We start from the raw sequence: 27,530 nt of genomic DNA on the forward strand, positions 1-27,530 counted from the left end.
GAAAATAAACTTGAAAATTCGAAACTGGGGTTAAAATGACCAAAATGCCCTTGATGACCTTGAAATCAGGGTTTTCTAAAAGAATTTTTCTAAAATTTGGAAATTTGAAAATCAAATGAAATAAAATCAAACATAATATGATGACATGCATGAAAATTTGGAAAATTGAAGTTTGGAATTTTGAAATTTAGGTCAAATATACCAAAATGCCCTTGATAACAAGACTATGGCCTTGAAACCAGGGTTTTCTTAAATAAATTTTGCAAAATGGTTAATTGAAATGCAAATGAGGCTGAAATTAATCCTAATGTGATATGATATGCTTATTCACATGATAAAAACCCTAAAATGACAAAAATATCACAAATATCAAATTTAACTTGATTTTCGCTTCTGAAATTAAAAGTAAACTAACATACAAGGTAAATGAACTTGAAATTTAGCCAAATTTGGCATGGACACCTAGACTAACCCTAAAAAACAGAATGAAGCTCGAAAATCTATTTTTTTGTTATTTTTTTAATGTGAAAAATAACTAAAAATGTTAAAAATCAAGATTTTGCCTAAAATGCTAATTCTAAATTAGATTTCGGGTATTAAACTTCCATAAAAAATTTTCAAATTTTATGGGGTGACAGAGGCCAATTAGACAAAGATTTTTGGCTTTTACAGATTTTGGTTTTGACATATGGTCGGAGCTTGACAGCTTCGGCAAGTCGGATCAGAATCTTGTGACTCTAGGACTTAGGGCAGACTGACAGGTTTCGGAAAAAAATATGGGAAAAATAGCAGACAGAGGAGAAAATGACTGAAATTATGGGAAAATGTCCCTGACAAACAGAGGAAGATTTTCTCTTTTTATAATATTAGGATTCAGGTTATGGTTTGGGAGAGAGCAGAGGATTATCAGAGACCTGGATCTCCGAAATTCTCAGACATTGGGATCCGACAGACAGGGAACTTAATTCTGCAAAAAATACCAGGCTATTCTAAAAATTCTCAAATTTCGAGGAACGACAAAAGGAAGGGTTAGAAACAACTTCTTTGTTGGAAGTTTTGACATTCAACCTATGGGTTGAACGGACACAGTGGATTAGGGTCGGTCTAGACCCTGACAAGGAAAAAGTGAGTTTTTCCCAGGGTTCTGGGAAAATCGATTTTTATTTGGGACTAAAACTGCTTAGAAAAAGCTAGGAAAGTACTGAAAAACAATAGGCTCTAACAGGAACTCTCTGTATTTTTTTGAGGGAAATTCGGATCGTTTATTTAGGAGATCTTGGAGGTTCTTGTCTGCTAAAACAGAACCTGAAATTTTCAGAAGGGTGAAATCCCAGTTTGGGATTTGATTTTTTTAATGGGCTTTAGAAATCCAAATTGATCCCAATTTTTACTGTGAGATTATGGACAAATAGACCTAACTACCAAGATTTTTTTTGGGATTTATTGAAACGAAAATCTATATAAAATAATGGTTGTAACTTATGCTAAAACTAACACCTAAAGACCTCAATATGAATCTTAATGACATTAAATAAAACAATAAAACTAAACTAATGAGATGCCTAAAATACATATTTAATATGAATACAATGTTTAAAACGAAGAAAAACGGGGATGTACGAAGTTGACTTGATATTGGCTATTGAGAATAGGGGACCCGATCCATCCATCAGATGGATCCCCTCCTCTATGCCACTTTGGTTATTGTAAACCAAGATTACAAATCCATGATATAGCCCCTTCGACTATATGAATCCAATTTCAAAACCAGATTCGTAATGGAATCATATAGAAATTGTAGAGGCAAGAGTCTTTACCTTGGATCGGCTGGAAGATGGCTTTGAAGTGGTGCTTGGCATCGGTTGGTAAAGAAGCTGCACAAGAGTAGGCTAAAGGGAGATGGTTGTTGATGGAGGTGATCGTTGCTGCCAAGGAAGCACCGGTTGGAGGTGGTTCAAGCAAGGCGGCTGCTGCTGCTGCCTTGGCTGGAGAGAGAGACTCCTTGGTGGTGCTGCAACTTGGGAACCGGCTGCAACAAGAAGGTTGGTGGCTGGACCGGTGGTGAAGGTGGTAGCTGGACCGATGGTGAAGAGGGAGCAATGGCCAAGGAGGGCTGCCTTCAATGGAGTGGTCGGCTGGATGAAGGGGGCCTGTTGTGGAGCTCAAGCCATGGCATTTATGGCTGCTGAAGAGAGGACTTAGGGTGCTGCCAAGAGAGATGAGAGAAAAGGCTGAAAAGAGGGAGGCTCCAAAAGGGTTCCAACGTATGGGTCTTCCTTTTTTTTTTTTAACAAAAGACTTAGGGTTTTTTCATTAGGGCTAAGGTTGAGAGGGGTTAATGAGAGGGAGAGAAGGTGTACGTGAATGGGCTGGGCCTTATGGTGGCTGGACAATAGGGAAGGGAAAGAAAAAAAGGAGGGAAAGAAAGAAGGAAAGAAAGGGAAGAAAGAAAGGAAAGAAGGAAGAAAAGGGAAAAAGGAAAGAAAGTAGAGAAGGAAGAGGAGGAAGGAAAGAAGAAAAGGAGGAATGGCTGGAAGTGATGACACGTGAATGACAAAGAGGGAAAGAAAAGGAAGAAAGAAGAAAGAAAGAAAAAGAAAGAAAGGAAGAAGAAAAGAAGGAAAAGAAGAAATGAGAAGAAAGAAAGAAAAAGAAAGAAAGGAAGAAGAAAAGAAGGAAAAGAAGAAAGGAGAAGAAAGAAGAAAGGAAAGAAAAGAAAGAAAGAGAAGGAAGAAAGAAAAGGAAAGAAGGGGAGAGGGGGTTGGAGGCTTGGTCGACCACCTCAGTGGGTCCCACCTCCTCTCATAAAATAAAAATAAAAATAAAAAAAAGAAGAAAACAAAGAAAGAAAATATATTATTTTTTTTAAATGAAAATGTAGATGTGAATGAAGGAACCATCTCAGAGTGGGCTCACTTTCCAAATTTGAAATTCATTTTGAGCATCATAGGGGTAGAATAGTCTTAGCTATTTTTGGCAGTTTTCGAAACGAGCTCAGAATTTGAAGTTTCATACCCCATTGCAATTGAAAATTTGAGTTTGAAAGAAATCAAGATTGTTTTTCTTGAGAAAGTATTTCCAAATTTAGAATCCCAAGGGTAAAAATGTTAATTTTGAAAACCCAAGGTTTGAAAGTGAATTCTGAAAACTTTTAAAACTCAATCTAGATTGGAATTTTCAAAACTGGAGTTCTGGATCTCGAAAAATGAAATGAAATGTTATGAAATGCTGAGAAATGATATGAAATGATGAGAAATGTCATGAAATGCTATGCGAAATGCAGACCCTGAATGAAGAATTTTGGATATTGGACTTTGATTGAAACTTGTACTAGTTCAAAAAGTGTTAAAATTGATAAGATTTGCAAAATGGTTCAAGAAATGGTTTTTGGGCTCTACCGGGCTAGAGTGACACTGAAAATTAGGGTTTAAGCTGATTTGAACTAAAATGAACTAGATTGAGCTTGGTTTTAGAGTTTCAAAACTCGATTGGACTGACAAGGCACTGACTCAATTGAACTCCCCGAATAGATTTTCAAGAAAAGCTGTCATTTTTAGAGAAATGATACAGAATGGTCACTGGAGTGAAGTGAATTACGAACCAGAACTGGGCTTGAGCTAGGATAAAAATCGGTAATACTGAGATGAACTAAAATTGAAGCTCGAACACTAGCTCAACTGACTGGACTCAGCTCAATTTCAGCTGAATGAACTGAAATGGGCTAAAATGGGCTCCTGGACACTTTGAAATGGTTTTGGACTGAAACCGGAGCACTTAAACTTCTGGTGAGCTCAAGCTAGACTCAGGGGAATAAGATTGACTGTGAATGACTGACTCAGAGACAATTGACTTAAATTTGAGTGAGAAATGAGCTCATTTCTGAAGAAATGATCCCATTTTGACAGGAATGCTCAAAAATGAAAATGATCTGTTCATTGTGAGCTCAGATGAGCTTGAAATGACTGGTATTCTAACTGTTCTGAACTGACCAATGAGCTTGGTTGATTCCGACTGACTGGGGTCCGGGATGACCTAGGGGTAAAATGATAATTTTTCTAATGAAAGTGGGTAAAATGGTAGTTTTCTAACACAAACTTGGGGTTTGACTCCTACACTGACCTACCAGGGTTGGCACTGCACGAGGGGTGTGTGTCTGAGGATGAATGGGGAAAATTTGGGGTGTTTACAACTACTTGCTCTTGGACAATGCACTTCTTCACAGAGACTTACCGCTCTAGCCAGATTACCTGATCTGGTCATGCACACCCTCACAGAGAATCCTTTGGGAACAATTCCTCAACAGGTACCATATCCAGTGAAAACTATTGTGATACATGCATTAATACAATTGACTACTCTCAGGGTCGATAGCCATCAACACGAGCATAAACATGTATACAATCAAAGGATCACATTATACGTCACTTTATATGACATTAAAATTATAAAATCACACATTTAACAATAAGGCTTCATGAACCAAAGTTCAGTATTGAACTTAAACATTTATCGCATGCATTCATAATTTTATTTCATGTGGCATTGAAAGCATATCATACATAAGCATATTATCCTACACATCATATCATCGCCATAAAGAACATTGCACTTCGTAAATTGAACATCGAAGCACGCGTAAACAAAACATGAGTTTTATGCATGCATACGTGAACATGCACATTTCATAATATGAAGCAACTAACCTCAACATACATAACTCCTACGTAGTTCGAGATTTGCACACACGATAAAAGTCATGCATTTTTCACTACATGAATCGATATATCACCTTAGATATAATTGTGTAAGGGTTGGTCAAAATCTCATTGACCATCCTACCGTACATCATACACATATATTTCTCAAACTAACAAGACATACAAGTTCAAAACAATTTATAACATTCGCATGCATTCTTTTATACAAGAATAAATGAGTCCATCTTATGACAAGACAATATATATAACATTCACAGTATGCATCGAACACGACTTATATATATCCATAGTAGTTATATGTGCACCATGTATCAAATTCATACAAACACACAAAGCAACATAGTATGCACAAACCAAAGTATGATGGCACACATTGCGTATATATTATACATTCATAAGTGCATGGGTCAAACCCATACACAGGTGTATCTGCAACAAACACACTCCATATTCCGCTAATTACAATCATGACAAGCATGATCTCCGAACTACAATCACAAGAGTCCTAGATATCCATAACTAAGTGAAGTGTGTGAGCATAACTTATATTTATAATTCATTTAAATATTCAGTGCAACGACACCATGCTTACACAATTAGTGCCTAAACATGCTCTCTACAAGTTCAATTAAGGTATCTTACCTTAATAATGTAAAGAACAATGAATCGAAACTCAAAAGACTAAGAAGTTTCGAAGTCTGCAAAGACCGCTACCCAAGCAATACAACGAACCCTTCGTGTGCAATCACAAATGCTAAAAACTCAAAAAATGCCAATTATAACAAGATTAACCAAAAATAGCAAATTACCTTATAAATCATTATCAAGAGCCAAATAACACACAAATACACTCCAATAATTTACAAACTCCATCAAAAATATATTTAAACATAATATATATATATATATAAATAGTGATTTATAGCTCAAAATAGTTCTATAAATGCAAATTATACCTTGATTGACTTGGATGAACAAATGAATATGTAATAAATAAATAAATGAAATTCAAAAGCTAGAAACACATTTCTAATTTGGAGATAAAAAAATGAGTTCTTTATTTATTAATAATCCTTAAAAATTATGGGTTTTATAGCATATGTAAGTTCGACTCCACAATGGCTCAAAAACAAGATTGGAAAATCTCAGAACGGTAAATTTTTTAATGATGTTTCTTCCCAGTAGATGGTCGATTCTGAAATAAGTTGGGAAAGGCATGAAAACATACTACATATATTTTAGCTTTTGTTGAATAAGGCTCCAGTTAATTCAAGCAATAATCTACTAGAGAGAAGATGAATAGGCACACTTGAAATAATAACAAGCCAACAGGATATAAACTTGTATATCTGCTTCTCTTCAAAATTTGAAAGAAGGGACTGTGTCAACACAAAGGAAGACTGCAAATCAAAACCAAAAGGCTTCTCAATTATTACTCTGTTTCAACCTCTTTTAGTTTGAGCATTCTCAGCTAATGATGACGCAACATCTAGAAGTGCCTCTTGTGGAACAAATAGGTAAAATATCTGATTGGCTTCAGAGTGACCCTAGAAAGCAAAGAATAAACAAAATTCCAAAATTCGAGGTGTGTACGCCTCGGCTTGAGGCGTGCCTCGCCTCGAGGCATGCGCCTCAAGATGTATGAGGCGCACGCCTTGGGGCTTTTGCGCTTTGTACATGTGCCTCAAGGCATAAAGTCCCTCGCCTTGAGGCGAGGCACACTTTTTGCACCTTGAGGCACATTTTTAATAACACTGGTTGAGCATATATCGACTTTTCTTCAACACTTAGACAATTTTTCAGAAATCTCTAAATTTGACTAAGTATAAAAATAGACGATATTACAGGCCGGGTACTCGATTGGCTATGGGCTGCCTGACCCAATGTCCATCCCTAAATATGCATACCTTGTATTTTGGCTATTTCGGTGAACTCCAACAAGATTTCAACAGACTTTTGGTTCAAAATAGGAGTTTTGACGGTGCTGAGTATCATGAGTTTTGCTACATTCCACCTTTAAGAATGGAAAACAAGGGAAATATATACTGTTCACTTTTCAGGAATAAGCATCCACATGTTGGACATGAAGTGTCCAACAATAGACATTCCCTCTTCAATCTGTAATTCATGGCATTCTGTCTTCAGTTTTGCAAGTATCAGACACGTATACCTATAAAATTAGAGCATTTGAGTTGTGCCCTGGCATGTCAGTGCAAGGCATCAGGGGCCTCCTAAGTTGGGTTCAGTTAAAGGTTTTTCTTGGGATGTGCCAAAAGGTTTCTATATGGAAGAACAACCCAAGCATCATCTTGAGAACATGTTGGAGTTCTCGAGGTATGAGTTAGGCAAGAGTGCCAGTAATGCATGAGATCAAGGTATGTGAGCAGGATCATTATCCTAAACAGTTTAGCTAGTAAGAATTATGGAGATTGAGAGGCTATGTCACATAGGTGCGGGTATGGATCCGGGTGTGGATGCGGCGATGCAGCACTTCAAAAAAACTTGGGTGCGAGGGTGCGGGGAGAGTATATATATATATATATAATTTTTAACAGTTTTAACTTTTAAGTTAACACTACGTGTATGTGTGCATTTATGCATTTATATATATAATATAGATAAAACTGGACTTGGTTAGGGTTAACTGAATCTACTTTTGGACAGAAATGAACCTTGGTTGACTTCACCTGACACAAAGGAAGCCTTGTCCAAGTGTCGCACCCGCATGGGTGCAGTGCCCTGTTAAAAGAGTCCGTGCTACATAGTTGAGAGGGTGTTTGTATGTTGCATTTGTGCATGATGTCATTCTCTTGTTCACTTTCATAAGCATGTACTCTTTAATCAGTTGTATAGTTACTTCATTTTGCTTATTTACTTAGATTTGTGGCATTGTTCTTATATTAAACTCTTTATTATTTGATTAATATCACAAGGTACTCAACTAGCTTCCATTTCATGGTAGTTGATATTGGAATTGGGTAGTAGAAAATAGCAATTATTAGTTATTGTGGCTAGTTGATACACTAGTTTAGTTGCTTGCAGATATTATGAGCGTATATTATATAATTCATACTGCCGAATACTTGGACAATAGTCAACTTGCAGAAATTCGGGGTTTGCTGGGGCTTCCTGTTAGCACCCCATCCTTTCTATTGATCAATTTTGAGTTTTAATATGCATAAAAGCTGCTTTCAAGTGTGCTTTTGTGCAATTATACAGTTCATATCTCAGTAAGAATTTGAATACCTTTCAAACCTGATGATTGTGTGACTAATTTGTTTTTCTCCTATGCGTAGTTTGCTACAAATGATTGACATTAGGGGAATGAATCATCTTTCTTACAGGCAGAATTTCAGAATGTATCAGATACAGTTGCTAGATTTGCAAAACCCTCATGTATGTCTGCTGCTGTTGCATGGAGCCCACAAAGGGCTGAATCTCAACGATCAATGTTCATCCTTGGTTTTAATTCAGATGTATTGCAGTTAAATTCTTCCAAGGTATTCAGAAGTTGCTAGTAGCATCTTTTATTTTCTGCAGCTATCAAAAGAGCTTTTTTTCAGAAATAGATTATTAAACATTAGAACTAAGGATAATAATTGTTTCCATTCTTTTCTTGTGATTATCTTGTTTTATAACCTACAAAATATCTCTTAATTCCATATTTACGAAGTTTATAGCTGGGATTTCCTTGCAGCTGGTCAGTCTTATGCTATGTAGCAATTTCAACATTGGAGGCCTTAGTCATATAAACTTCTGTTGGCAGGGAAAAGACAAATTATAGGAATATTGTGTCTCTGGATGACCTAAATATATGTATCTTTGTTATTTTGAAATTGTTAGAGAGAGCATTACTGGCTTTATGTATATGTGCAGTTTTGTTCATTACCCATTACTTCTCACAGCTTTATTATTTCTTGTATTCTTATGGGTATTTCTGTCTATGGGAAAAAGATAGTATGTACTATGTACATGTAAATGTTGAAACAGTTCTATGACATCTTTTGATGGTTTTGTCCCATTTCTTGTTATGTGCCTTAATTGAGTAGTTGACTCATATTATAGGCATGGTTGGGGAAGCATCTCAGCTTTTAATAATGTGATGCCGTTGTTCTATATTAAGTAGTGATTTGAGTACTTAAAATTTGTGATGCAATTATCAAATTTGTTTAACAATATCTTAGTAGATTTAAATACAAGTCTCAAATATTCTTGACAGTTTAGAAGCTATAAAACATTCTCTTAAAAACATTATTGTTGTCACCAACTATTATATTTTCCTTTTTTATCATGTGGCATTTGAAATGAAGCTTATGTACATTGCTATATAAAGCTACACTGTTTGAGCAGCATTTGAAAATCGATTCTCAAAAAATTTCATTTTCATAAGAAAATGTGGCTTCCTTGTGTCCTTTAATTTCAAAATATAGGTCTTGAAAGCCCCTTCGGTGATGGTTTATCCTTTTTCTGCTTACTGCTGATTGTAGACATGCCACACAGATTGTGAGAAGGAAACTTTACTGCTGAGAACCATTTAAACATGTTTAGCAAGTTGTTGCATCAGGAGTTTGATTATAGCCGAAAGTCAGCTCCTGCTAAAACAAAATATGCTTCAAAGTAATGTAAACATTTTACAGGTTTGGGAATTTGATGTGGTTCACCAGAGGTGGCAACTTGTTGCTGAGTTGGCTTTACCTGGCGACCAGGGTGATCGAGTGTATGCTGTTGCTTGGGCTCCAAATATTGGCAGGCATGGATGTTGGGATTTTTCATAAATGTGAGTTTAATTTTTGTTAAGTACAGGTCTATTTGTTCTTGTAGGCCTTATGAGGTAGTAGCTGTTGCAACATGCAAAGGAATTGCAATATGGCATGTGGGACTCAAACCTGATACTGATGGAAGGCTATCAGTTGAGAAAGTTGCTTTGCTTTCTGGTCATGATGGGGAGGTACGTGTAAGCTAAATTCCTCTAAGGTTGTGACTTTTAAGGTCTATCTGCCAGCTTGCGAATGACAATCAACTAGTAGCATCTTCTAGATGCGAGCCTTAAAAGAAATGTATTCTAGATGCTAAATTTATGCCTAGCCAACTTAAACCCATTCAAAGCAAGCACTAGATTAATTGATTTATTATGTTTTACAAGTTATACAGATCAAAGACACTTGCCACTGGGTTCTACTTGAAATTTGGCCAAAATTTACTGTGGAATTATGGTTACAATATCAATTATCTGGAAGTTCACTATAAACATTGTCTTTCTTTAGGTGCTAATTTCTGAGAGGTTCAGGAGATCAGGCTCAGAAATTGTGAGGCTTTAAAGCCTGAAATCTGTGAATTATTCATGTTAACCTTTTTTTCTTAATAATTTGTAAAGATTTTGGTAGAAGAATAATGTATATGTATGGACGATCTGGATGTTAAAATATATAATCTTTCTTGTAAATATATATATTAATCTGTGTATACATTAAATATGCATATGTATATTTGGTTTCATGTATTTTTATTTTTAGATTGTATTTTTTGGATATTCATGTATTTTTATTTTTTATTCTTTTTGTGTAATAGGTGATGCCCTCTAGGGGCATTTTTGTCTTTAGGCTTCTAGCCGTTGGGACCAGCCCAACTAGCTGTTGGGCTAGTCTAATCGCTAGATCAACAGATCTAGCTGTTGGGACCATCCTAACGGCTAGTTGAGTCTAGCCTCTTCTCTCCCTCTTGACTATTTATATGGGATCTCTCCTATATCTTAGCAATGCTTCTCTTAAGCATTTTATGTTAATAAAATAAATATTTTTTATGTGTTCCAGCCCTTTAGAGGCTTGTGCTTGTGCACTCTATTGAGATCCTTTATTTGCCCATAGTGGCTTATTGTATTTGTCTTTGTAGCTTTGTATTTGTGCACTCTTGTAATCGTGTAGCCCTTGGTGGCATTTGCTTGTGCACATCTTTGTTTCATTACAATGGACTGTATACTTGTTTGGCAAGTTTCAAACTTTTTTTTTGTCTCAAGATGTTATAGCAGTTAGACCATTAAATGCCAATCCAATGTTCTCTCTGTATACTGCTAGGAGTTTGTGTATTCAATTTTAAATTTTACGACTTGATTTTTGCGTTATTCTTCTTATAAGAGACTATCTTTTGTCCCCTTTTTTTTTGGATAGGCAAGCTGGGGGATGCCCCCCATGAGGTTCGAACCCAAGACTCCTCGGTTATGATAGTGCATCCTTACTATCCATCTATCTCATTTGATCCCTACTATTTTTGTGATTTACTCACACAAAAACATTTTTGGTGCCAGCTAACATGTTCATATATCCCATAACAATATGGAGCAGCTAGACAAAAGAATTAAACATAGTAAAATGACATGCAAAGAACATACCTATCAAGCTATAGCAAAGTGTTTAAGGATAACTGATGAACAATTGGCTATCTCAAATGAAATCAGAATCTCTCATTCTACTAAAAGCACTTTAAAGTTTTTGACCCCATGTTATATTCTTATTCTGGAAGTGCAGTGAACCAATTAAGAAGGCACACATACATTTTTCTTGGATGAAACTATAAGAATACAGGATAAAGATGTTGCAGTCCTACTACAAACTAATCCCATGCATCTTGATGATGGTCATTAAAAGTTGTGTGCTTCCAAGAGTACCTTCTTCGCTAGGGTGTACCAGTCTATTCAGGTTTGGTGTTCATTAAAGAATGACATCTGAGAAGCTAGCCCGTCAGTTGGACGTTGGAAAAGAACCAAGACAACTTGGATAATCATCTAGGGCGAAGAAGCCAAATCATATGTAGATGTAGATGTAAATGTAGTCAGAAAAGATGATATAGAAGAACCAATTTCATTTAAAAAGTCATGTCAAAATTAGTAAGTTCATGAATGAAGAAACCTTAGCTTAAAGAAGCACAAAAAATGAGACCTTGTTTAGAAGCTAAAAAGGGACTCGTTCATACAAGTGAGCATATGAAAGTTGAAACTTAAGCATGGAAAAGTATCTCACCACCAAAAGTACAGGATTATTTTTTTTATAAGATGTTCTGAATGTTGTTTGAAGAACCAAAAAAAATCATTTTTTTCATGAACAGTTTACAACTTTCAAACTTCACCAAGCTTAAAGACTTCCAATAAAAAAATGCTTGGCATAAATATAAGGTTGCTAGTCATAGACAAAAATGTTAGGAAAAACACTAGCTTACATAAGTTGGTTTAATTTTATTCTTCCATATTATGTGTGCAAGAAAATAACATGCAGTGTTTTAGATCGGGTCAGGATAGATTCAATCCACTTTGTAACTCTTTGTAAATTACCATGTAAAATATTTTTGTATTAAGGGTAATCAGGCAAAACACTCAACCCTAATGCCCTCACGTTAAATAGCAATGAAACAAGAGGCAGCCACAAAAAACAGAAAATTCATGGACTGCTCTATTCCAACGCCTTCTTCTTCCTCTTTTCTCACCCATCTCTTGCAGGTAATCAAAGGTGTTACACAATCTTCTTTTCATGGTATCAGAGCTAACCTTCTTCATCCAGGTAACTCCCAATCAAATCTGGTCTATATCTTCTGATCTCTATCCTTCTTTCTCCTTCTTGATTCACACCCCTTGAGTTCTCTTCTTTTTCTTTATCCGGGATCTCCCCTGATAACGTCCTTAATCAGGGAGAGATCTTTATTTCTTTACTTTATCCCTCATTGTTGTACACGTTATTGCTGTTCACGTTTTCCCTTAAAAAAAAAAATTCTTGTTTCTTCTTTTTCTCAATCCCTAAAACTTCTAACTCTTTCCTTTCCCTTTCCCGATCTTCTGTTTTCTGTTCTATTTCTTTCTATCTGGTATCGTGTTCTTTTTTGTATTGCTGCGTCCAAAGAAAAAAAAAACAGGTTCTGATGTGAAACTGAAGAGTCACATCCCTCCTTGGAGTTACGTCCCTTAAAAAAAATCAACCAAATCACTACCTTTCAGTTTTGGGTGCTTTCTATTATCTGACCGTCACAACATAACCTTGTGTGGGTATGTCACAAAAAAAAAATAAATTTTGCTCGTCGATTTATTTTGTCTTTTTTCTGCACCCAACTTCCTTTTATGGATCAACTTCCTACTATTCCCATGAATCCTTTTCTTCTTTCTCAGCTTGTCCTTGAGAAATTAACTTCAAACTATCTCATCTGGAAACGTGAGATCACTCTCTTCATAGAAAGTCTGGATCTGATGGGACACCCAGATAACTCTGATCCAAAGACTACTGAATACTTGACAGAGAAAAAGGATGGAGAAGGGAATACTGGAAGCAGTCTCTCATGCAATCCAGCATACCGTCATTGGCTTCGGTAGGATAAGATGCTAGCTGCATATCTTTTATCTACCCTTTTTCAGGATGTTCTTATCAACATAGATGATGACATGAGTGCGAGAGAGCTCTGGGATAAACTTCGTGACGTTTATTCTCAGGTCTCTGAATCCATAGCAATGCAGCTGAAATCTCAGTTTTTGAATATGAAGCGAAACCCGTCCTCTATCATGGAGTACATAAACAGGATGAAGACCATCACCGATGAGCTGTCCCTGATTAGACAACCTGTTTCTGACAAAGATAAGGTTCAACAGATCCTTGCTGGGCTTGGACCATAGTACTCCATGCTTGTTATATCTCTCGAGTGCTAGGAACACCTTCCTCCGTATGAAAAATTCTGTCCCATCTTGTTGCAATTTGAGACTTCACATGTTCATAAAGGGAGTGATGATTAGCGCGATAAGTCGTCGAAGTGCTTAATATTAATGTGGGGTCAAATAGAGGTCGGTGGCGACAGAGTAATTACAGATCAAGAGGCTGAGGTAGGAACTATGGACAAGGGAGAAGAGGATTACTTCCCTTACCACAACAACAGCAAAACTTTCAGCAACATTAAAACTGAAACTGTGGAGGCCTTACCTGTCGGTTGTGCAAGAAAAGAGGACATAGTGCTGCTGATTGTTGGGATTTGCCCAATTTTGGAGTAGCGGTCAGAGCAAAGAAGGTGGAATACAATGCCAATTATGCACAACTGCAGCAAGGTAACGAGCAACAACGAAACCATGAAGTTTTGGTTGCAGCCTTCCAGCAAATGCAAGTGGGTTCAGCAGCAAAAGAATCTCATGATAAAGCGTGGATTTTGGTTTCAGGGGCCAGCAACCATGTTACAGGTGATGATGGCAAGATTTTTGAACAAAGTTTATACTGGCCATGATAAGATCATTGCAGGCGATGGAATTGTGCACCCCATCACTCTCATATGGAAAGCTCATGTTTTTAGCATTCCTAAACCCCTTTGTCTAATACCTTTCTTGTTTCGGGCCTCAAACGTGATCTTGTGTCTGTTTCTCAACTTTTTCAACAAAATAATTCTTCTATTATCTTTACTCTAACTATTTGTGTGAAGGGATTGGATTCGAAGGAAACATACACTGAGAGAGAGAGAGAGAGACATGAACCTATATGTGATAAAAGAAGCTCTAAACTTTCAGCTTTTCCTTTCTGAGACACAATTTCTTTCAAAATTATCAATTGATCTTTGGCATCGTCGTCTGGCTCATTGCAGTCATCCTTTTTTTGCAGTCCTTAATTAGATCTGGTTTGGTGTCTGGTTCTTTTTGTAATAAAGAGTTGATGATAAGGAATCTATGTTCTAGTTGTCAAGTTTGTAAAAGTCATCAACTTTCCTTTTAAGTTATTAATAAAAGGGTTTCTTTTCCTTTCGAAATTATTTATTCTGATGTTTGGGGCCCAACTCCTATTGCTTCTTATTCTTCAAGCAAATATTATGTGACATTTATAGATGGGTATAATCGTTATACATGGATCTTTTTCATGAAGCAAAACTATGAAGTGTTCAGGCTATTTTGTCGTTTTCATAGGTTCGTCAAAAATCAGTTTGGCCAAACCATCATCCGTCTACATAGTGATGGAGGAGGTGAATATAGTTCTAATGCTTTTAAAGAATACTTGCAAATTTATGGCATAATACATCAGAAATCATGCTCTCATACTCTTGAAGAGAATGGTATAGCTGAAAGGAAGCGACACATCGTTGAGAGTGCGATGACGATGATCCATGTGAGCCATGCTTGTTTAGGCTTATGGAGTGAGGCTTTTTGTACTGTTGTTCACATTATAGATAGGTTGCCGATGAAAATTGTGGACAATCAGCCCTTTTTAAGAGGGATCATTGTCTGGCTGCATTGAAGGTTTGGGGATGTGTTTGTTACGTACACATTGATGATTCTCTACATAAAAAATTTCTCCCTAAAGCATCAATATACAGGTTTGTTGGCTATGATGATGAACACAAGGGGTACCACTGCTGGAATCCAGTAAAACATTGCATAATTGTGTCCATGTTTGTTTTTTATGAGCATAATTTTGTCTTCACACAAAAGGACTCTAACATGAACAAATCCTCTTTGCCCTCTTCCCATAATTATGATATGCAAGACTAGATGAATATGCCAATGTTGCAGAACACTGAAATGCATTGTCAAGAAAATCATGGCGATCATTCACAAACCGTGTATAGACATGCATCTAGAAAGAGCTGATAATTTCACTTACCAGCAGGCTTCTTTTAGCGGTGCACAAAATATTGCAGCAGGAGATGGTTTTTTGGCCAATGCACCCACTGGAAATGATAAGCGATATGGGCAGGTTTATCATAAAAGAGCAAAAGAAATAGTAAACAATGCTGGAGACAGATCAGCCTGTCAAGATTGAAGTGAGTTGTGACACGGGTCAACAGGAACCGACGGTTGAAATGCGCAGATCCACCAGAGAACGGCATCATATTGACATGTGGGTGAGTTAATGCTTTTAGTCATGATTATCAAATATATTTTCATACAATGATGGGGATTGAAGAACCCAAGGTAGCAAAAGATTATTGTTGGATTGAGTCCATAAACGAAAAAATGTGTGCATTGTATGCATGCTGAACATGGCAGATAGTGGACAAACCTATTGACAAAAATGTCGTTGGTAGCAAGTGGGTATACAAGCTAAAGCAAAATGCAGATGACATCATAGAGCGATTTAAAGCTCATCTTGTAGCAAAAGGGTACACACATGAACACATATTAGATTATGATAAAACATTCAGTCCTATGATCAAAATGATAACTATTCGGTTAGTGTTTTGCCTCACCATGATGTATAATTGGAGAATGTATCAGATGAATGTAAAAAATGTTTTTCTTTAGAAAGAGCTCAAAGAAGAAGTCTATATGGAACAACCTCTGGGATTTGCAAATGGAGATCCAACAAGCAACGTATGCCTTTTACAGAGATCATTATATGGATTGAAGCAGGCTTCAGGAGCTTGGTTTTAAAGATTTTCTGCTGAAATCCGAAGATATGGCTCAGGTAGATTATTCTCTCTTTACTTGCATTGGAAAACATGGAATTACTATTCTATTGATATATGTGGATGACATTGTGATTATTAGAAGCTCAGACCAGAATGTGGCAAAACTAAAAGAGTATTTGAGGAGTTTTCAGATGAAGGATTTAGGGGATCTCAAGTTTTTCTAGGTGTTGAAGTTGATTGAATGTTCCTTTTCCAGCAAAAATATGCCATTTACTAAAAAGGACTGGAATAAAGGATTGTAAGCCGATTTTCACTCCTGTGCCTATTAATGAGAAATTGAGAATTGATGAAGGCCGTCCCATTCAAAATGGAACAACCTACATGAGTATAGTGGGAGCACTACAATATCTGAGTTTTACTCACCCAGATATTGCTTATGCAGTCGGTCGTATCACAATTTATGCACGATCCAAGAGGGGGCATATGAAAGTTGTAATGCGTATTCTAAGATATATTAAGGGTACCCTCAGTGATGGCTTACGATATCTTCTGAATAAATGGGATCCTTTAATCATTTTTGGGTTCATAGATGCATACTGGGCAAGAGATCCCGATATGAGAAGATCTGTCTCAGGATATTGTGTTTTATTGGGAAGCAACCTAATATCCTGGAGCAGCAAGAAGCAACGCACTGTGGCCAGATCAAGTGCAGAAGCAGTGTCGTTCTATGGCATCTCTTGCTGCCGAAGTCACTTAAATTAGACATATCTTATCTACCCTAAATCAGAAGATTGAATGCTGTGTTATATATTGTGACAATCAAAGTGCCATTAAAATTGCGTTGAATCTTGTGCATTATGGCAGAACAAAGCACATCCAGATAGATCAACATTTCATTCAAGAAAAGATTGATGACAGAGATTGAAGCGAAGTATGTTGGTTCCAACAATCAAGTCGCTGACATCTTCACCAAGGGACTTACAAGAGCAAGATTCTGGCTCTTAAAGAGCAAGCTGTCCATGATCCAATCTACATGTATAGCTTGACGAAGGTTGTAAGAAAATAACGTGTACACTGTTTGGATTGGGTCAAGATAAATCCGATCCACTTTGTAACTCTTTGTAAATCACCATGTAAAATATTTTTGTATTAAGGGTAATCAAGTAAAACACTGAACCCTAATGCCCTCATGTTAAATAGCAATGAAGCAAGAGGCATCCACAAAAAACAGAAAATTCGTGAACTGATCTTCTATTCCAATGCCTTCTTCTTCCTCTTTTCTCACCCATCTCTTGGAGGTCATCAGAGGCGTTACACATCTTCCTTTCAATGTGTAAGGCACACTAGTGACCCAAGTTGACAAAGTTGATTTGTATAGTTGACCTCAATAATGGTGCTTGATGTGCAAAAAGATGGAAGGGAGATAGAAACCTTGAGAAGGATTAGTTCTGACATCTAATCACCTCCAATGTAAGGTTGGCATACTCTATATATTTACAACGCCTAAAAGGGTTGGTCAAATACACATTTTTTACTCGATATGAAGAATATGAAACAAAAAACGAAAATAAAATATATTGCAAGTTAGCCATTTTGTTGTTAACTAGTACTTAACACCAATAAACAGTCTCACCCCTTATAGATGTTATCATCAATATTTTGGCACCACTTAATATCATGACTCTTGGACATGGTGGTTTCTTTGTGTTCCATTTGCATAGTTGTTGGTTGGAAAACACCTTATCTTTATAGTATGTGCAATAGGAAATTTCCATTGGTAGGTGGTGGAAAAAAAATGAAGGCATGAATTACATTGTTTATTTTTTTTGTTTTGTCTTCAAGTCTCTAGCACTGTTGTAAATATCATATCGGAAAGTCTTGGGATATGGGTGTATCGTACCATATCGTATCGTAAGACATGGGAGAAAAAAACACTTAAGTTTTGCAAAAAAGACATAAAAAATAAAAAATCTAAAAATTAAGAAAAAATGTAAAACTGAGAATAGAAGAAAAAAATAAATTTAAGAATGAGTACAAGAATTAAAAAAAGCAATCGAGTAAAAATAAACATGGATTATTAACATGTCATTAACATGAAATAGAGTTCAGTAATTCATTACATAAAGCCAATACCATAGATGATAGAACATAGAAGCATAGTTCGCTATATGACTACAAAAGTCAAAAGACTCAAGAACAACAAGACTCATCACTTGAAATTCACTACATAATCTTATACATAGAAGTCCACTACAACTACGTAGTTTACTACATGACTAAAAAGGTTAAAAGATTCTAAACAACAAGACTCATCAATTGTCTTCATTATCAAACATGCTGCGTTTATTATCAGAAATGACATCTTGTTGTGTGACTTGTGCCTCCTGTTGCTTTTTTTTCTGAATCATATTTGCATTTTGTTGTGCCAGTGCATGAATGTCCTATGCACATGTCAATTCTTGTAATATTGCTTCTCTCCTATATATCTTCCCCAGATTCTTGAACAATGTGTTTTTTAATGCGATGCAAATCCCCAATAATCAAATGATAGAATCTACATTTGAAAACATTACACTGCTCGAAATCTGTCCACGTGAGGTTTGCTAAATCTAATTAACACAAATGCAATCAATTAAAATTTAAAATAAAATGTCACTACATACCAAAATCAAAAGGTTTACAACTTTAAATAACACAATGATATGACCAAGAAAGGCCATAGAAAGTTACAAACTAAAGCTCAAAAATATATATATATATATATATATATGAGAAGGTGGTAGCTGCTAACCACCTTCTCAGCGCATCAGGAACGAACGTGCATCCGCTCATTATTTTTCTTTTGCCAAAAACTGCCTTAAGTGCCAGTCAGCGACCACCACTAAAAGTCGTTTTTACGACTTTTTTAGTGCACAACCATCAATAGCAGAAAGTATAAATCATTATAATTAGAAAAACAAAATACTACAAGTTAAAAATGAAATGTAATATAATTGATGACAAATTTTTAAAGAAAAGAATGCAAGTCAATGCAAAACTAGTAATCAAGATTATAAAAGAAGAGAGATAAAGTTAATGGCATAATGTTGACTATGACTATGTTAGACACTGGTTTGTTTGTGCCTATGAAGTGTCCTGGCGTGTCTGAGTATCATGTCACGTTGAAATGAGATACACATGCTAAGTGAAGTATCCAAGTTATGTAGATTATGAATAAAAAGTACCGCAGAAATCATGGTGAAAAGTATTGCTGCAAAATACTGTACCAGAACTCAAAACCAAAAGATATAAAGGCAGTACAAAATAAAAAGAGTAATCCAATAGGAAAAATTTCAGGAGAGAGAATTTATTTTTGTGGCATTAGAAAGGGGCAGATAAAAAGTTCAAGAGAGCAAGTATAGGATCTTTTTGGGGGTTCAAGCTTCTGCAAAGACAACCAGTAAAATCAGTCATTCAGAAAGTATACCTGTTCCACTTGGACTCAATTTTCGGGAATCTTGAAACAAATTAGAGTATATTTATGGACACAAGAACAAAGCATATACACAAAACCTGTGCATTCACGTCATTTGGTTCATGTCCTCGGACATGAATATTCGGCCATTAGAGAACATCCTTGAGATTAATTGACAGAAAGTGCAGCTGTTCGGGGGGGGGGGGGGGGGGGGAGATTCATTTCACTAACATGGCTTTTCTGTTTTTCCTTCAGGTATGGCAATTGGAATGGGATATGAGTGGTATGACGCTAGCAACTGCTGGAAGTGATTGTATGGTTAGGTTATGGCAGTCAAATTTGAATGGCGTCTGGCATGAACAAGCCACTCTGGATAGTAGCTGAGTGGATGACAAAGTGGTTTATTTGTGATGACAAAGTGTCGGCTCCAAGAAGAAAAAAGAGACGGTTTTCATCACTCAAAAGAATTGGTGAAGCTACGTATTTTAGTCAATTATGGATATCTATCTGAGTCACTCTCGGGGGTGAATTCTCTCCTACTTGATCAAGTTCAGATCTTGTGCTAGGGTGATGTTATCATGAAATTTTCAAATGAAAACAGATGTAACGGTTTATTACTTGCCATTGTTCTCAGTTGGTAACCTATAGAAACGGTTGCATTTGACCCATAGCATTATGTTCAGCTTTGATGTTGCATAAAAATGTACGTATGAAGGGCTTTTCTTTTAATGCTGTTTAATCTGTGGCTTCCTTCTTTCCCGTTGGTCAGTTGTAGGGTGGTGTGAGACACTGGAGAGAATCAACAGAGAATTCACTTCAAAAATGTGTTTCAATGTTCTCAGCCAATTTTTTGTCCAGGTGGAAGGTCCTATTACAAAACAAAGCCCTGCTCTCTCTCTCTGTGTGTGTGTGTGTGTCGATGGCCCAAAGTGCAGACCAAATATTAGTGAGGATAGCTGTATGTTTTTGGAGCACATAGCTGTTTGAAGAATGCTGTGTCCATGGATGTATTTTCACCTTGAAGGCACAGATTTTTCCATTTCACTCCTTGCTATCAACAACAATCACCTAATAACTTTTAATAAGTTCCTGTTTGTGGTTCACTAATAATTTTCCATATATTGCGGGTGGGTGTGCCTAGAGATGACTTCATCCAGGTACCAAACCAGTTGTCCTTCAATGGTATCCTTGTGCTGTCTTAGAAAAAGGGTTGAACCACCACCTCTATCTTGTAATTTGCATCATTCCTACTCCCTTCACCATGTTCTTTTGCCTTGATTGGTTTAAGTTGAAAAAGAATGTTGTTTGCTGGGTTACGATGTTAGCACCTTCAGGATAACTGATAAGATTTTGTGTGTGTGTGTGGGTGCACACTCATGCATGCCCGTTTGAGAGAGAGAGAGAGTGTGTGAGAGAGCCAAAACAAGATTTCAACATAGCCACATAAAGGGTCAGCAGTGTCGAACCCAAAGAGAACAACAAAAACAAGCAAGAGCAAAACAAACAAAAAACAAGTGGCTCACGCAAGAGCCGAAAAACCAATAATGTTCAGAGGGAGCGGAGCAACATCAGGAGGAAACGTAAGATCGGGAAGATGAATATGTAGAATCGCGCAAACGTCTACTAGGATTTTTTACGCAAAAAGATTAATGTGAATAGGAGATTCCCGAAAAATGGCATCGTTGCGTGCCATTTAAACGAACCACCAAGTGGTAAACAACCACGACCTCTAGATTAACCGCCACCGCTTACTGGCAGACCAAACCCAAGATGAGGTCAAGCGCAAAAGACTCCTTCATAACCAGGACTTCCGGGTGCCTCCAAGTCCTACGAAAGATTTTCACAAAGGTAGGGCAAGACCAAAAAAGGTGGAACGAGGATTCTTCAGCAGCATGACAAAGCACACAACAGCTCGAAAGCTAGATGCCCCACAGCTCGAAAGCTGGATGCCCCATCTCTTTAAGGTAGAGTGAGTTTGTACCTTATCGAGCAAGATTAACCAAGCCAGGACCCGAGAATGGGGAGAAGGGCCCTTCGCCCATAACGCAGATTCGAGCAACCAAATTGCCTTCAGGGGAAGCAACGATCTATAAACTTTGCTGGTTAGAAACTTTCTGGTAGGAGCAATAGCCCAATGCACCCAATTACCAATATCGGCGGGATAATCAAAATAGTCACTGAAGATAGCTAAAGCCGACAACCATGACTTACGTAGATGGGAAAACGCTCCAGGCCACGAACGAGGGAAAACCAAAAGGAGAGAAGGAGGCCCATACTTAGAGAGAAGAAAGCTAGCGCAAGGATTATCCGATTGATCCTAAATGGCATATAGTAATTCATTACTGCATCTAAGATCCGTGTAAGGCCATTATGTTTCCAATCTTGGGCACAATATCCTTCTAATTTTCCCTCTAGGAATCCTTGAAAGATTTCTTTGACTGCTCTTTGTTAGTTCCCACGCGCTCTTTTGTTCTTGCAAATATTTCTTGATTTCTAAACTGCTAGTAGCATGTGGAACATTATTTCATGAAAGGTAGTTCAGATGAAAAACCCAGTGTCCCTTTTTTTCTTGGGTCGAGCTGGGGGATTAAGGGCCCCCTCCTGTAGGGTACAGTAGACTACCCCTACTGTCGGGTAACAGATACATACCAGTCAGGTGGCTTATCTTTCCAAATGATGTGGTCCCCATTAACGCGGATACAACTTAGTAAGGATCAGACTACTGAATCTGGTTGACTGCCATTGGAGTTTACAATAGTCTAGAACTTCTTTGAGAGAACTCAAAGATGATGGGGTTGATCCTCTACCCTCAGTGATTGATCACATCTTAGTAACCCAAAGTCTTTTGTTTGAGGAGATGATAAAAGGTTTGTCTCTACAGTCGAATTGATGCAAGATGCTGTCCAGAACAGACGACTCAGGGAAAAGTGACTCAGGGTTCATCTGGAATGCCCCAATCAAAATGAAGTCACCTGAGTGACTCCGACTTGAAAAGGCAATTTTAGTGCTCAAGTCGGTCTCATAGGAAGCCAACTGAATGTCCAAACAGCCAGCAGGGGGGGGGGGGGGGGGGGGAGGGGGGACCAACAGGAAGTAATGATTCCATGTTTGGTCCAGTAAAAGACCTGACTATGGGATGCGTCATACCAGCTCAATTTGAAGTAGTTTGTGGGTTAAGTCATTCAACCTCATGCTCACATTGTCACGAATCAGTTGGTTACGGATCTTCCAGATCTGCCAAAAAATTGAAGTGGGTAGTTTGAACGCTAAAATCCAGCGGAGGGCAAGCTTGAAAGAACATATTTAATTAGGCATAATTTGCCTGCAAAAGAGAGTTTTGGTTTGCCGTTAATAAGAAATGGTTCAACATTTCATCCAAAAAAAGGGAGAAATGGTTCAACAAGAGTGTCTTATGAACAGAAAATGACTGTACTGTCATAAAAAAATGACACATTTTTCAAAATGCCCTAGAATTTGCAAAATCTGCCCGGTGTCCACAATCACAAATGCCTGACTTTTTTAGGACCTTTTTACTCTTCGCACAAGCGAACCTCCTAAGATTTACACGATATATTAGTATGTTGTTCGAATCTCGCAACCACTCATTCAAAAGTAGATTCCCATGATGATGTAAAACTCACAAATTTTGCATAACCAAATTTGTGAACCTCTTGTAACTGAAACTTGTGTAAGTTTGCAAATACCATACAAAATTTGAATATATAGCATGGCATTCGCGAGATACCGTGCAAATCTCTTTTAAGTAATTGATCCTCAAGGAGGTCCACAAATATGTGGCAACATTCACATATTAGGGTTGTGAATGTTTTCGACCTTTGCACTATGGTCAAGCTTCACATATAAGGTAGTACCATCATATATATAGTGCGACATTTATGAGCTACCATGTGAATCTCTTTTAAGTAAATGATCTTCAAGGATGTTCACATATTAGTGTTTGCGAATGTCTTCAACCTTCGTATTTTGGTCGATCTATGCAAATAAGGTACTACCATAGTATATATATATATATATATATATATATATATATATATATATATATATATATATATATATATATATATATATATATATATATATATATATAGTACAACATTTGTGAGCTATCATGCAAATCTCTTTTAAGTAAATGATCCCGAAGGAGGTCACATTCACATATTATTGTTGTAAATGCCTTCGACCTTCACACTCTGATTGTTTTCTTTACAAATAAGGTACTACCTTCACAAATTTGAGGAATGACTTGCCTGCGAATATCTCGTTATTTTGTAAAGGTTTGTATAAGCATTAAATGCGATAATTATTACTATAAAATCGATGGTTCACATTCCATGACTATTTTTGCATAAACTATGGTTTTTTATGGTCCCCAATATTCTTTCTTTTTGGCGACTAATGCTGGTGATTTTATGGCTATTCATCGAAGGCACTTTGTCGATGGTACTTTACTGGCAACTTTTTTAGAATCTTCGATGGAGAGTTTTTTTGGTAAGCACATCTTTATCAGTTGAATCAATTATTTTTTGAAATAACATAAATAAGTTATCTTGTTAAAGAATTGCATGGTTTTCAAGTTATCTCAACATGTTCCATAGTATATTCTATTTTTTTTGTTTAAATCATTTGACAATGAGTGTCCGTTTGTCGCTTTATTTTCTTAGTGATTGGTATGCCTCTATCCTCGAATTTGATTGTTTATCTATTGTGTATCTTGTATTATAAATATGAGTAGAGAAATACTTGCATCATTTATGAGTTTTTCTTTTTCATTTTCAATAGCCTATTATGTTCATTTTTGTTAATGCTTTTTCAATAGCATATTTCTTGTCTATGTTGCCTGCTCGTTTACCTTTATTTGTAGTTTTATTATTATAAAAAATTTGAATTTGTTTATTACAAAATGGGAATTGAAGATACTGTCTCGAAGTGGGCCACACCCACACCATGTGTTACCATTGAAAAACAGCAGAAAAAGCCAAAGAAGAAAAATTACACATTGGGTGATACTTTCTACTATGAAGTTCAGAGTATGCTTGACAAGTGGGTAGAGAGCGACCTTTCTCCGTGGCCAAAAGTTTTGGTGTATAACATTTACCATAAAAAATGCAGCCTCTCTCACTGAAAACTCAAAAATTTGCTCTCAAACAAGCAACAACTAACACCTTTAATATGGCACAAATCTATGGTTGAAGCTGAAAAAAGGTTGATAGTGTGTGGCCATATTCATGTAACCCATCCAAGAAGCATATAAGGGAAAAAAAGAGTTATGTGTGCAATCAATTGTAAAGAAGTTTGAGCCATTGATTCAATTTGAGGTTGTAGCTAACTTCAATGCTCAACTAGATGAAGCTAGAGGCATGGCCACTTGCAGTGGCAGTGGTGAGATGGAGAAAAAGAGTGTGGAGAATAGAGAAGGAATCTATACCAGGGTAGATGAGGTACCTCAACAAGGAAAGGATGTGAAGCCTGAGGTTGAGGTTGGGGTGGAGAGTGCATAGTAGGATCCTGAGAGAGATCATTTGGAGGGATCAGAGAAGAGTCTGAGGTGGAGGTCCCGAATACTAAGATGATAAATCAACTCTTAGAGGAGCAAGAACATACATTTGTAAGATATTTGTAATCATTGATTAAATTATCATATATATATATATATAATGTTTTTAGGATAACTAGTTTGATTCTTGCAGTTCAATATTTAAAATGCTATATATATGTGTGTGTCTAAAGCATATTTGTAAGATAACTATGTTGAGTATTGCAATTCATTGATTAATTTGTCATATATATTTAAAACATATTTTTAGGATAATTAGTTTGAATATATACATTCATTAAATTATTATATATATGTGTATATGTGTGAAACATATTTTAAGGATGACTAGTTTGATTCTTGCGATTGATTGATTACTTTATCATGTATGTGTGAAGCATGCTTTTAGGATAACTAGATTGATTTTTGCAATTTAATCTTTAAAATGTTATATTTGTGTGTGTAAGCATGTTTATAAGACAAGTTCTTTGAATATTTAAATTTAACGATTAATTTTTCATATATGTATGTTATTTTAATTTGAGTCTTATATTTAATAATTAATTTATGATATTTAACTAATTTAAGAAAAAACAATTATTATTGCAAGATTCGAAACCACAAGATTTAAAAGATCCCACATCCCACATGCACTGGGATGAAGAGGCACTGACGAGATGATGAGGGAGAGTGTGAAGAATAGAGGGGAATAATTCTATACAAGGGCGGATGAGGTACCTTAGCAAGGGGAGGATGTGAAGTCTGAGGTTGAAATTGAGGCTGGGGTAGAGAGTGCACAGTAGGATCCTGAGAAGGATCATTTGGAGGGATCAAAGAAAGATCTTCAAGAGTTTGAAGTGGAGGTCCCAAATAATAAAGTGGTAGATCAACCCTTGGAGGAGCAAGTACATACTCTGAGGAAGAAGTCACATCGCCAAATAAGGTCTGATACTAATGGACAATATTTTCTTTATTTGTTATTTTGTATAAACATGTTTGTAAGATGTTTGCAATTATTGTGAATTTTATATTCAATCATTGATTAAATTGTTATATATGTATATATATGTATGTGTGAAGCATATTTTTAGAATAACTAGTTTGATTCTTGTTGTTCAATATTTAAAATGCTACATATATGTATATTTGAATCATGTTCGTAAGATAACTATGTTAAGTATTGCAATTCATTGATTAATTTGTTATATATGTTTGAATCATATTTTTAGGATAATTAGTTTCAAGATATACACCCATTAAATTGTCATACACATGTGTGTATGAAGTATATTTTTAGGATAACTAGTTTTATTCTTATAATCAAATGATTAGTTTGTCATGTATGTGTGAAATATGTTTTTAGGATAATTAGATTGATTCTTGCAATTAATCTTTAAAATATTTTATTTGTATGTATGTAAGCATGTTTTTAAGACAAGTTCTTTGAATATTTGAATTCAATGATTAATTTGTCATATATATGCGTGATTTTAATTTGAGTCTTATATTCAATAATTAAATTATGATATTTAACATATTTCAACAAAATTATTTATGATTGTAAGATCCACAACCACAGGATTTAGAAGATCCAACATCCTGCATGCTGCTTCTAAGCACACTCGTAGTTCCTAACTCTAATGGAGAAAGAAAATGACTTGCTCGATTGAATGCATTTTAAAAAATTCTTAGAGGTCACACCATGAAACATCGATTACAATCTCTTAGAGTCTGTTCTGCAGTTCTTGAATTTGACAAGCAACATATTCTAGCTTGAAGATATTGAAATAACCATCGCATTGGAAGACATACCATAAATCAACGAATTTAAGTGGCATGAGGAGCCAATTAGTGCACATCGGTGGAAAGATTTCAAGCACATGTGTGATATTTATTTAAGAGCAAAGGAGGATGCATTCAGAGGTGTAAGGAAAAAGTTATCATGGCTGATGAGCCATTTTGACCACAACAAGGTGAGGAGAATGAAAGAAAAGCTACCGTGTGTTGGAGGGAAGGGTGGTACTAGGGTGGACAAGGATATGTGAGCATTCCTGCTTTACTTTTTTGGTACATGTGTATTCATCGACACTGGTGGAAAATCGATTTATGGATCGTACATGCAACTATTTCAAGACCTGAAGCACGTTGATGAATATGCATGTAGAGTAACCATACTTGCACACCTATACTCAAGTTGAGTAATGTGAGGAGTGAAAGTAACAACATCGCTAACATGTTAGTAGTGTTGGAGGTATTTATTCCTTCATTGTACCTTAATCTTTTATTTATACTCAAATATTATTTAACATTGTTGATATACTATATTGTGTATTAATCTGTATTAGTTCATGTATTGATTATTGTAGGTTTGGATATGTGAACACATATCCATTGAAAGGCCCTTGAGATGTAACTGTGTTCTTGTATTTTCACGTATTGCAATATGGAGTTAATC

At 36.3% G+C, this 27,530-nt stretch overlaps 1 protein-coding gene across 1 annotated transcript in view; it reads left to right on the forward strand.

The window, feature by feature from the left end:
• Positions 1–20,277, forward strand: part of SEH1H (Transducin/WD40 repeat-like superfamily protein) — a 95,995-nt gene extending 75,718 nt beyond the window's left edge. Inside the window, exons 5-8 of the mRNA XM_089983192.1 lie at positions 8,063–8,218; positions 9,356–9,468; positions 9,540–9,666; positions 19,777–20,277. Coding sequence (XP_089839318.1) covers positions 8,063–8,218; positions 9,356–9,468; positions 9,540–9,666; positions 19,777–19,905 — 525 coding nt within the window. The 3' untranslated portion in view covers positions 19,906–20,277. The remainder of the gene's footprint in view (positions 1–8,062; positions 8,219–9,355; positions 9,469–9,539; positions 9,667–19,776) is intronic.
• The last annotated feature ends 7,253 nt before the right edge of the window (positions 20,278–27,530 follow it).

This window comes from Nuphar pumila, chromosome 12 (assembly GCF_984573655.1).
Source record: "Nuphar pumila chromosome 12, dmNupPumi1.hap1.1, whole genome shotgun sequence".
NCBI classification, from domain to species: domain Eukaryota; kingdom Viridiplantae; phylum Streptophyta; class Magnoliopsida; order Nymphaeales; family Nymphaeaceae; genus Nuphar; species Nuphar pumila.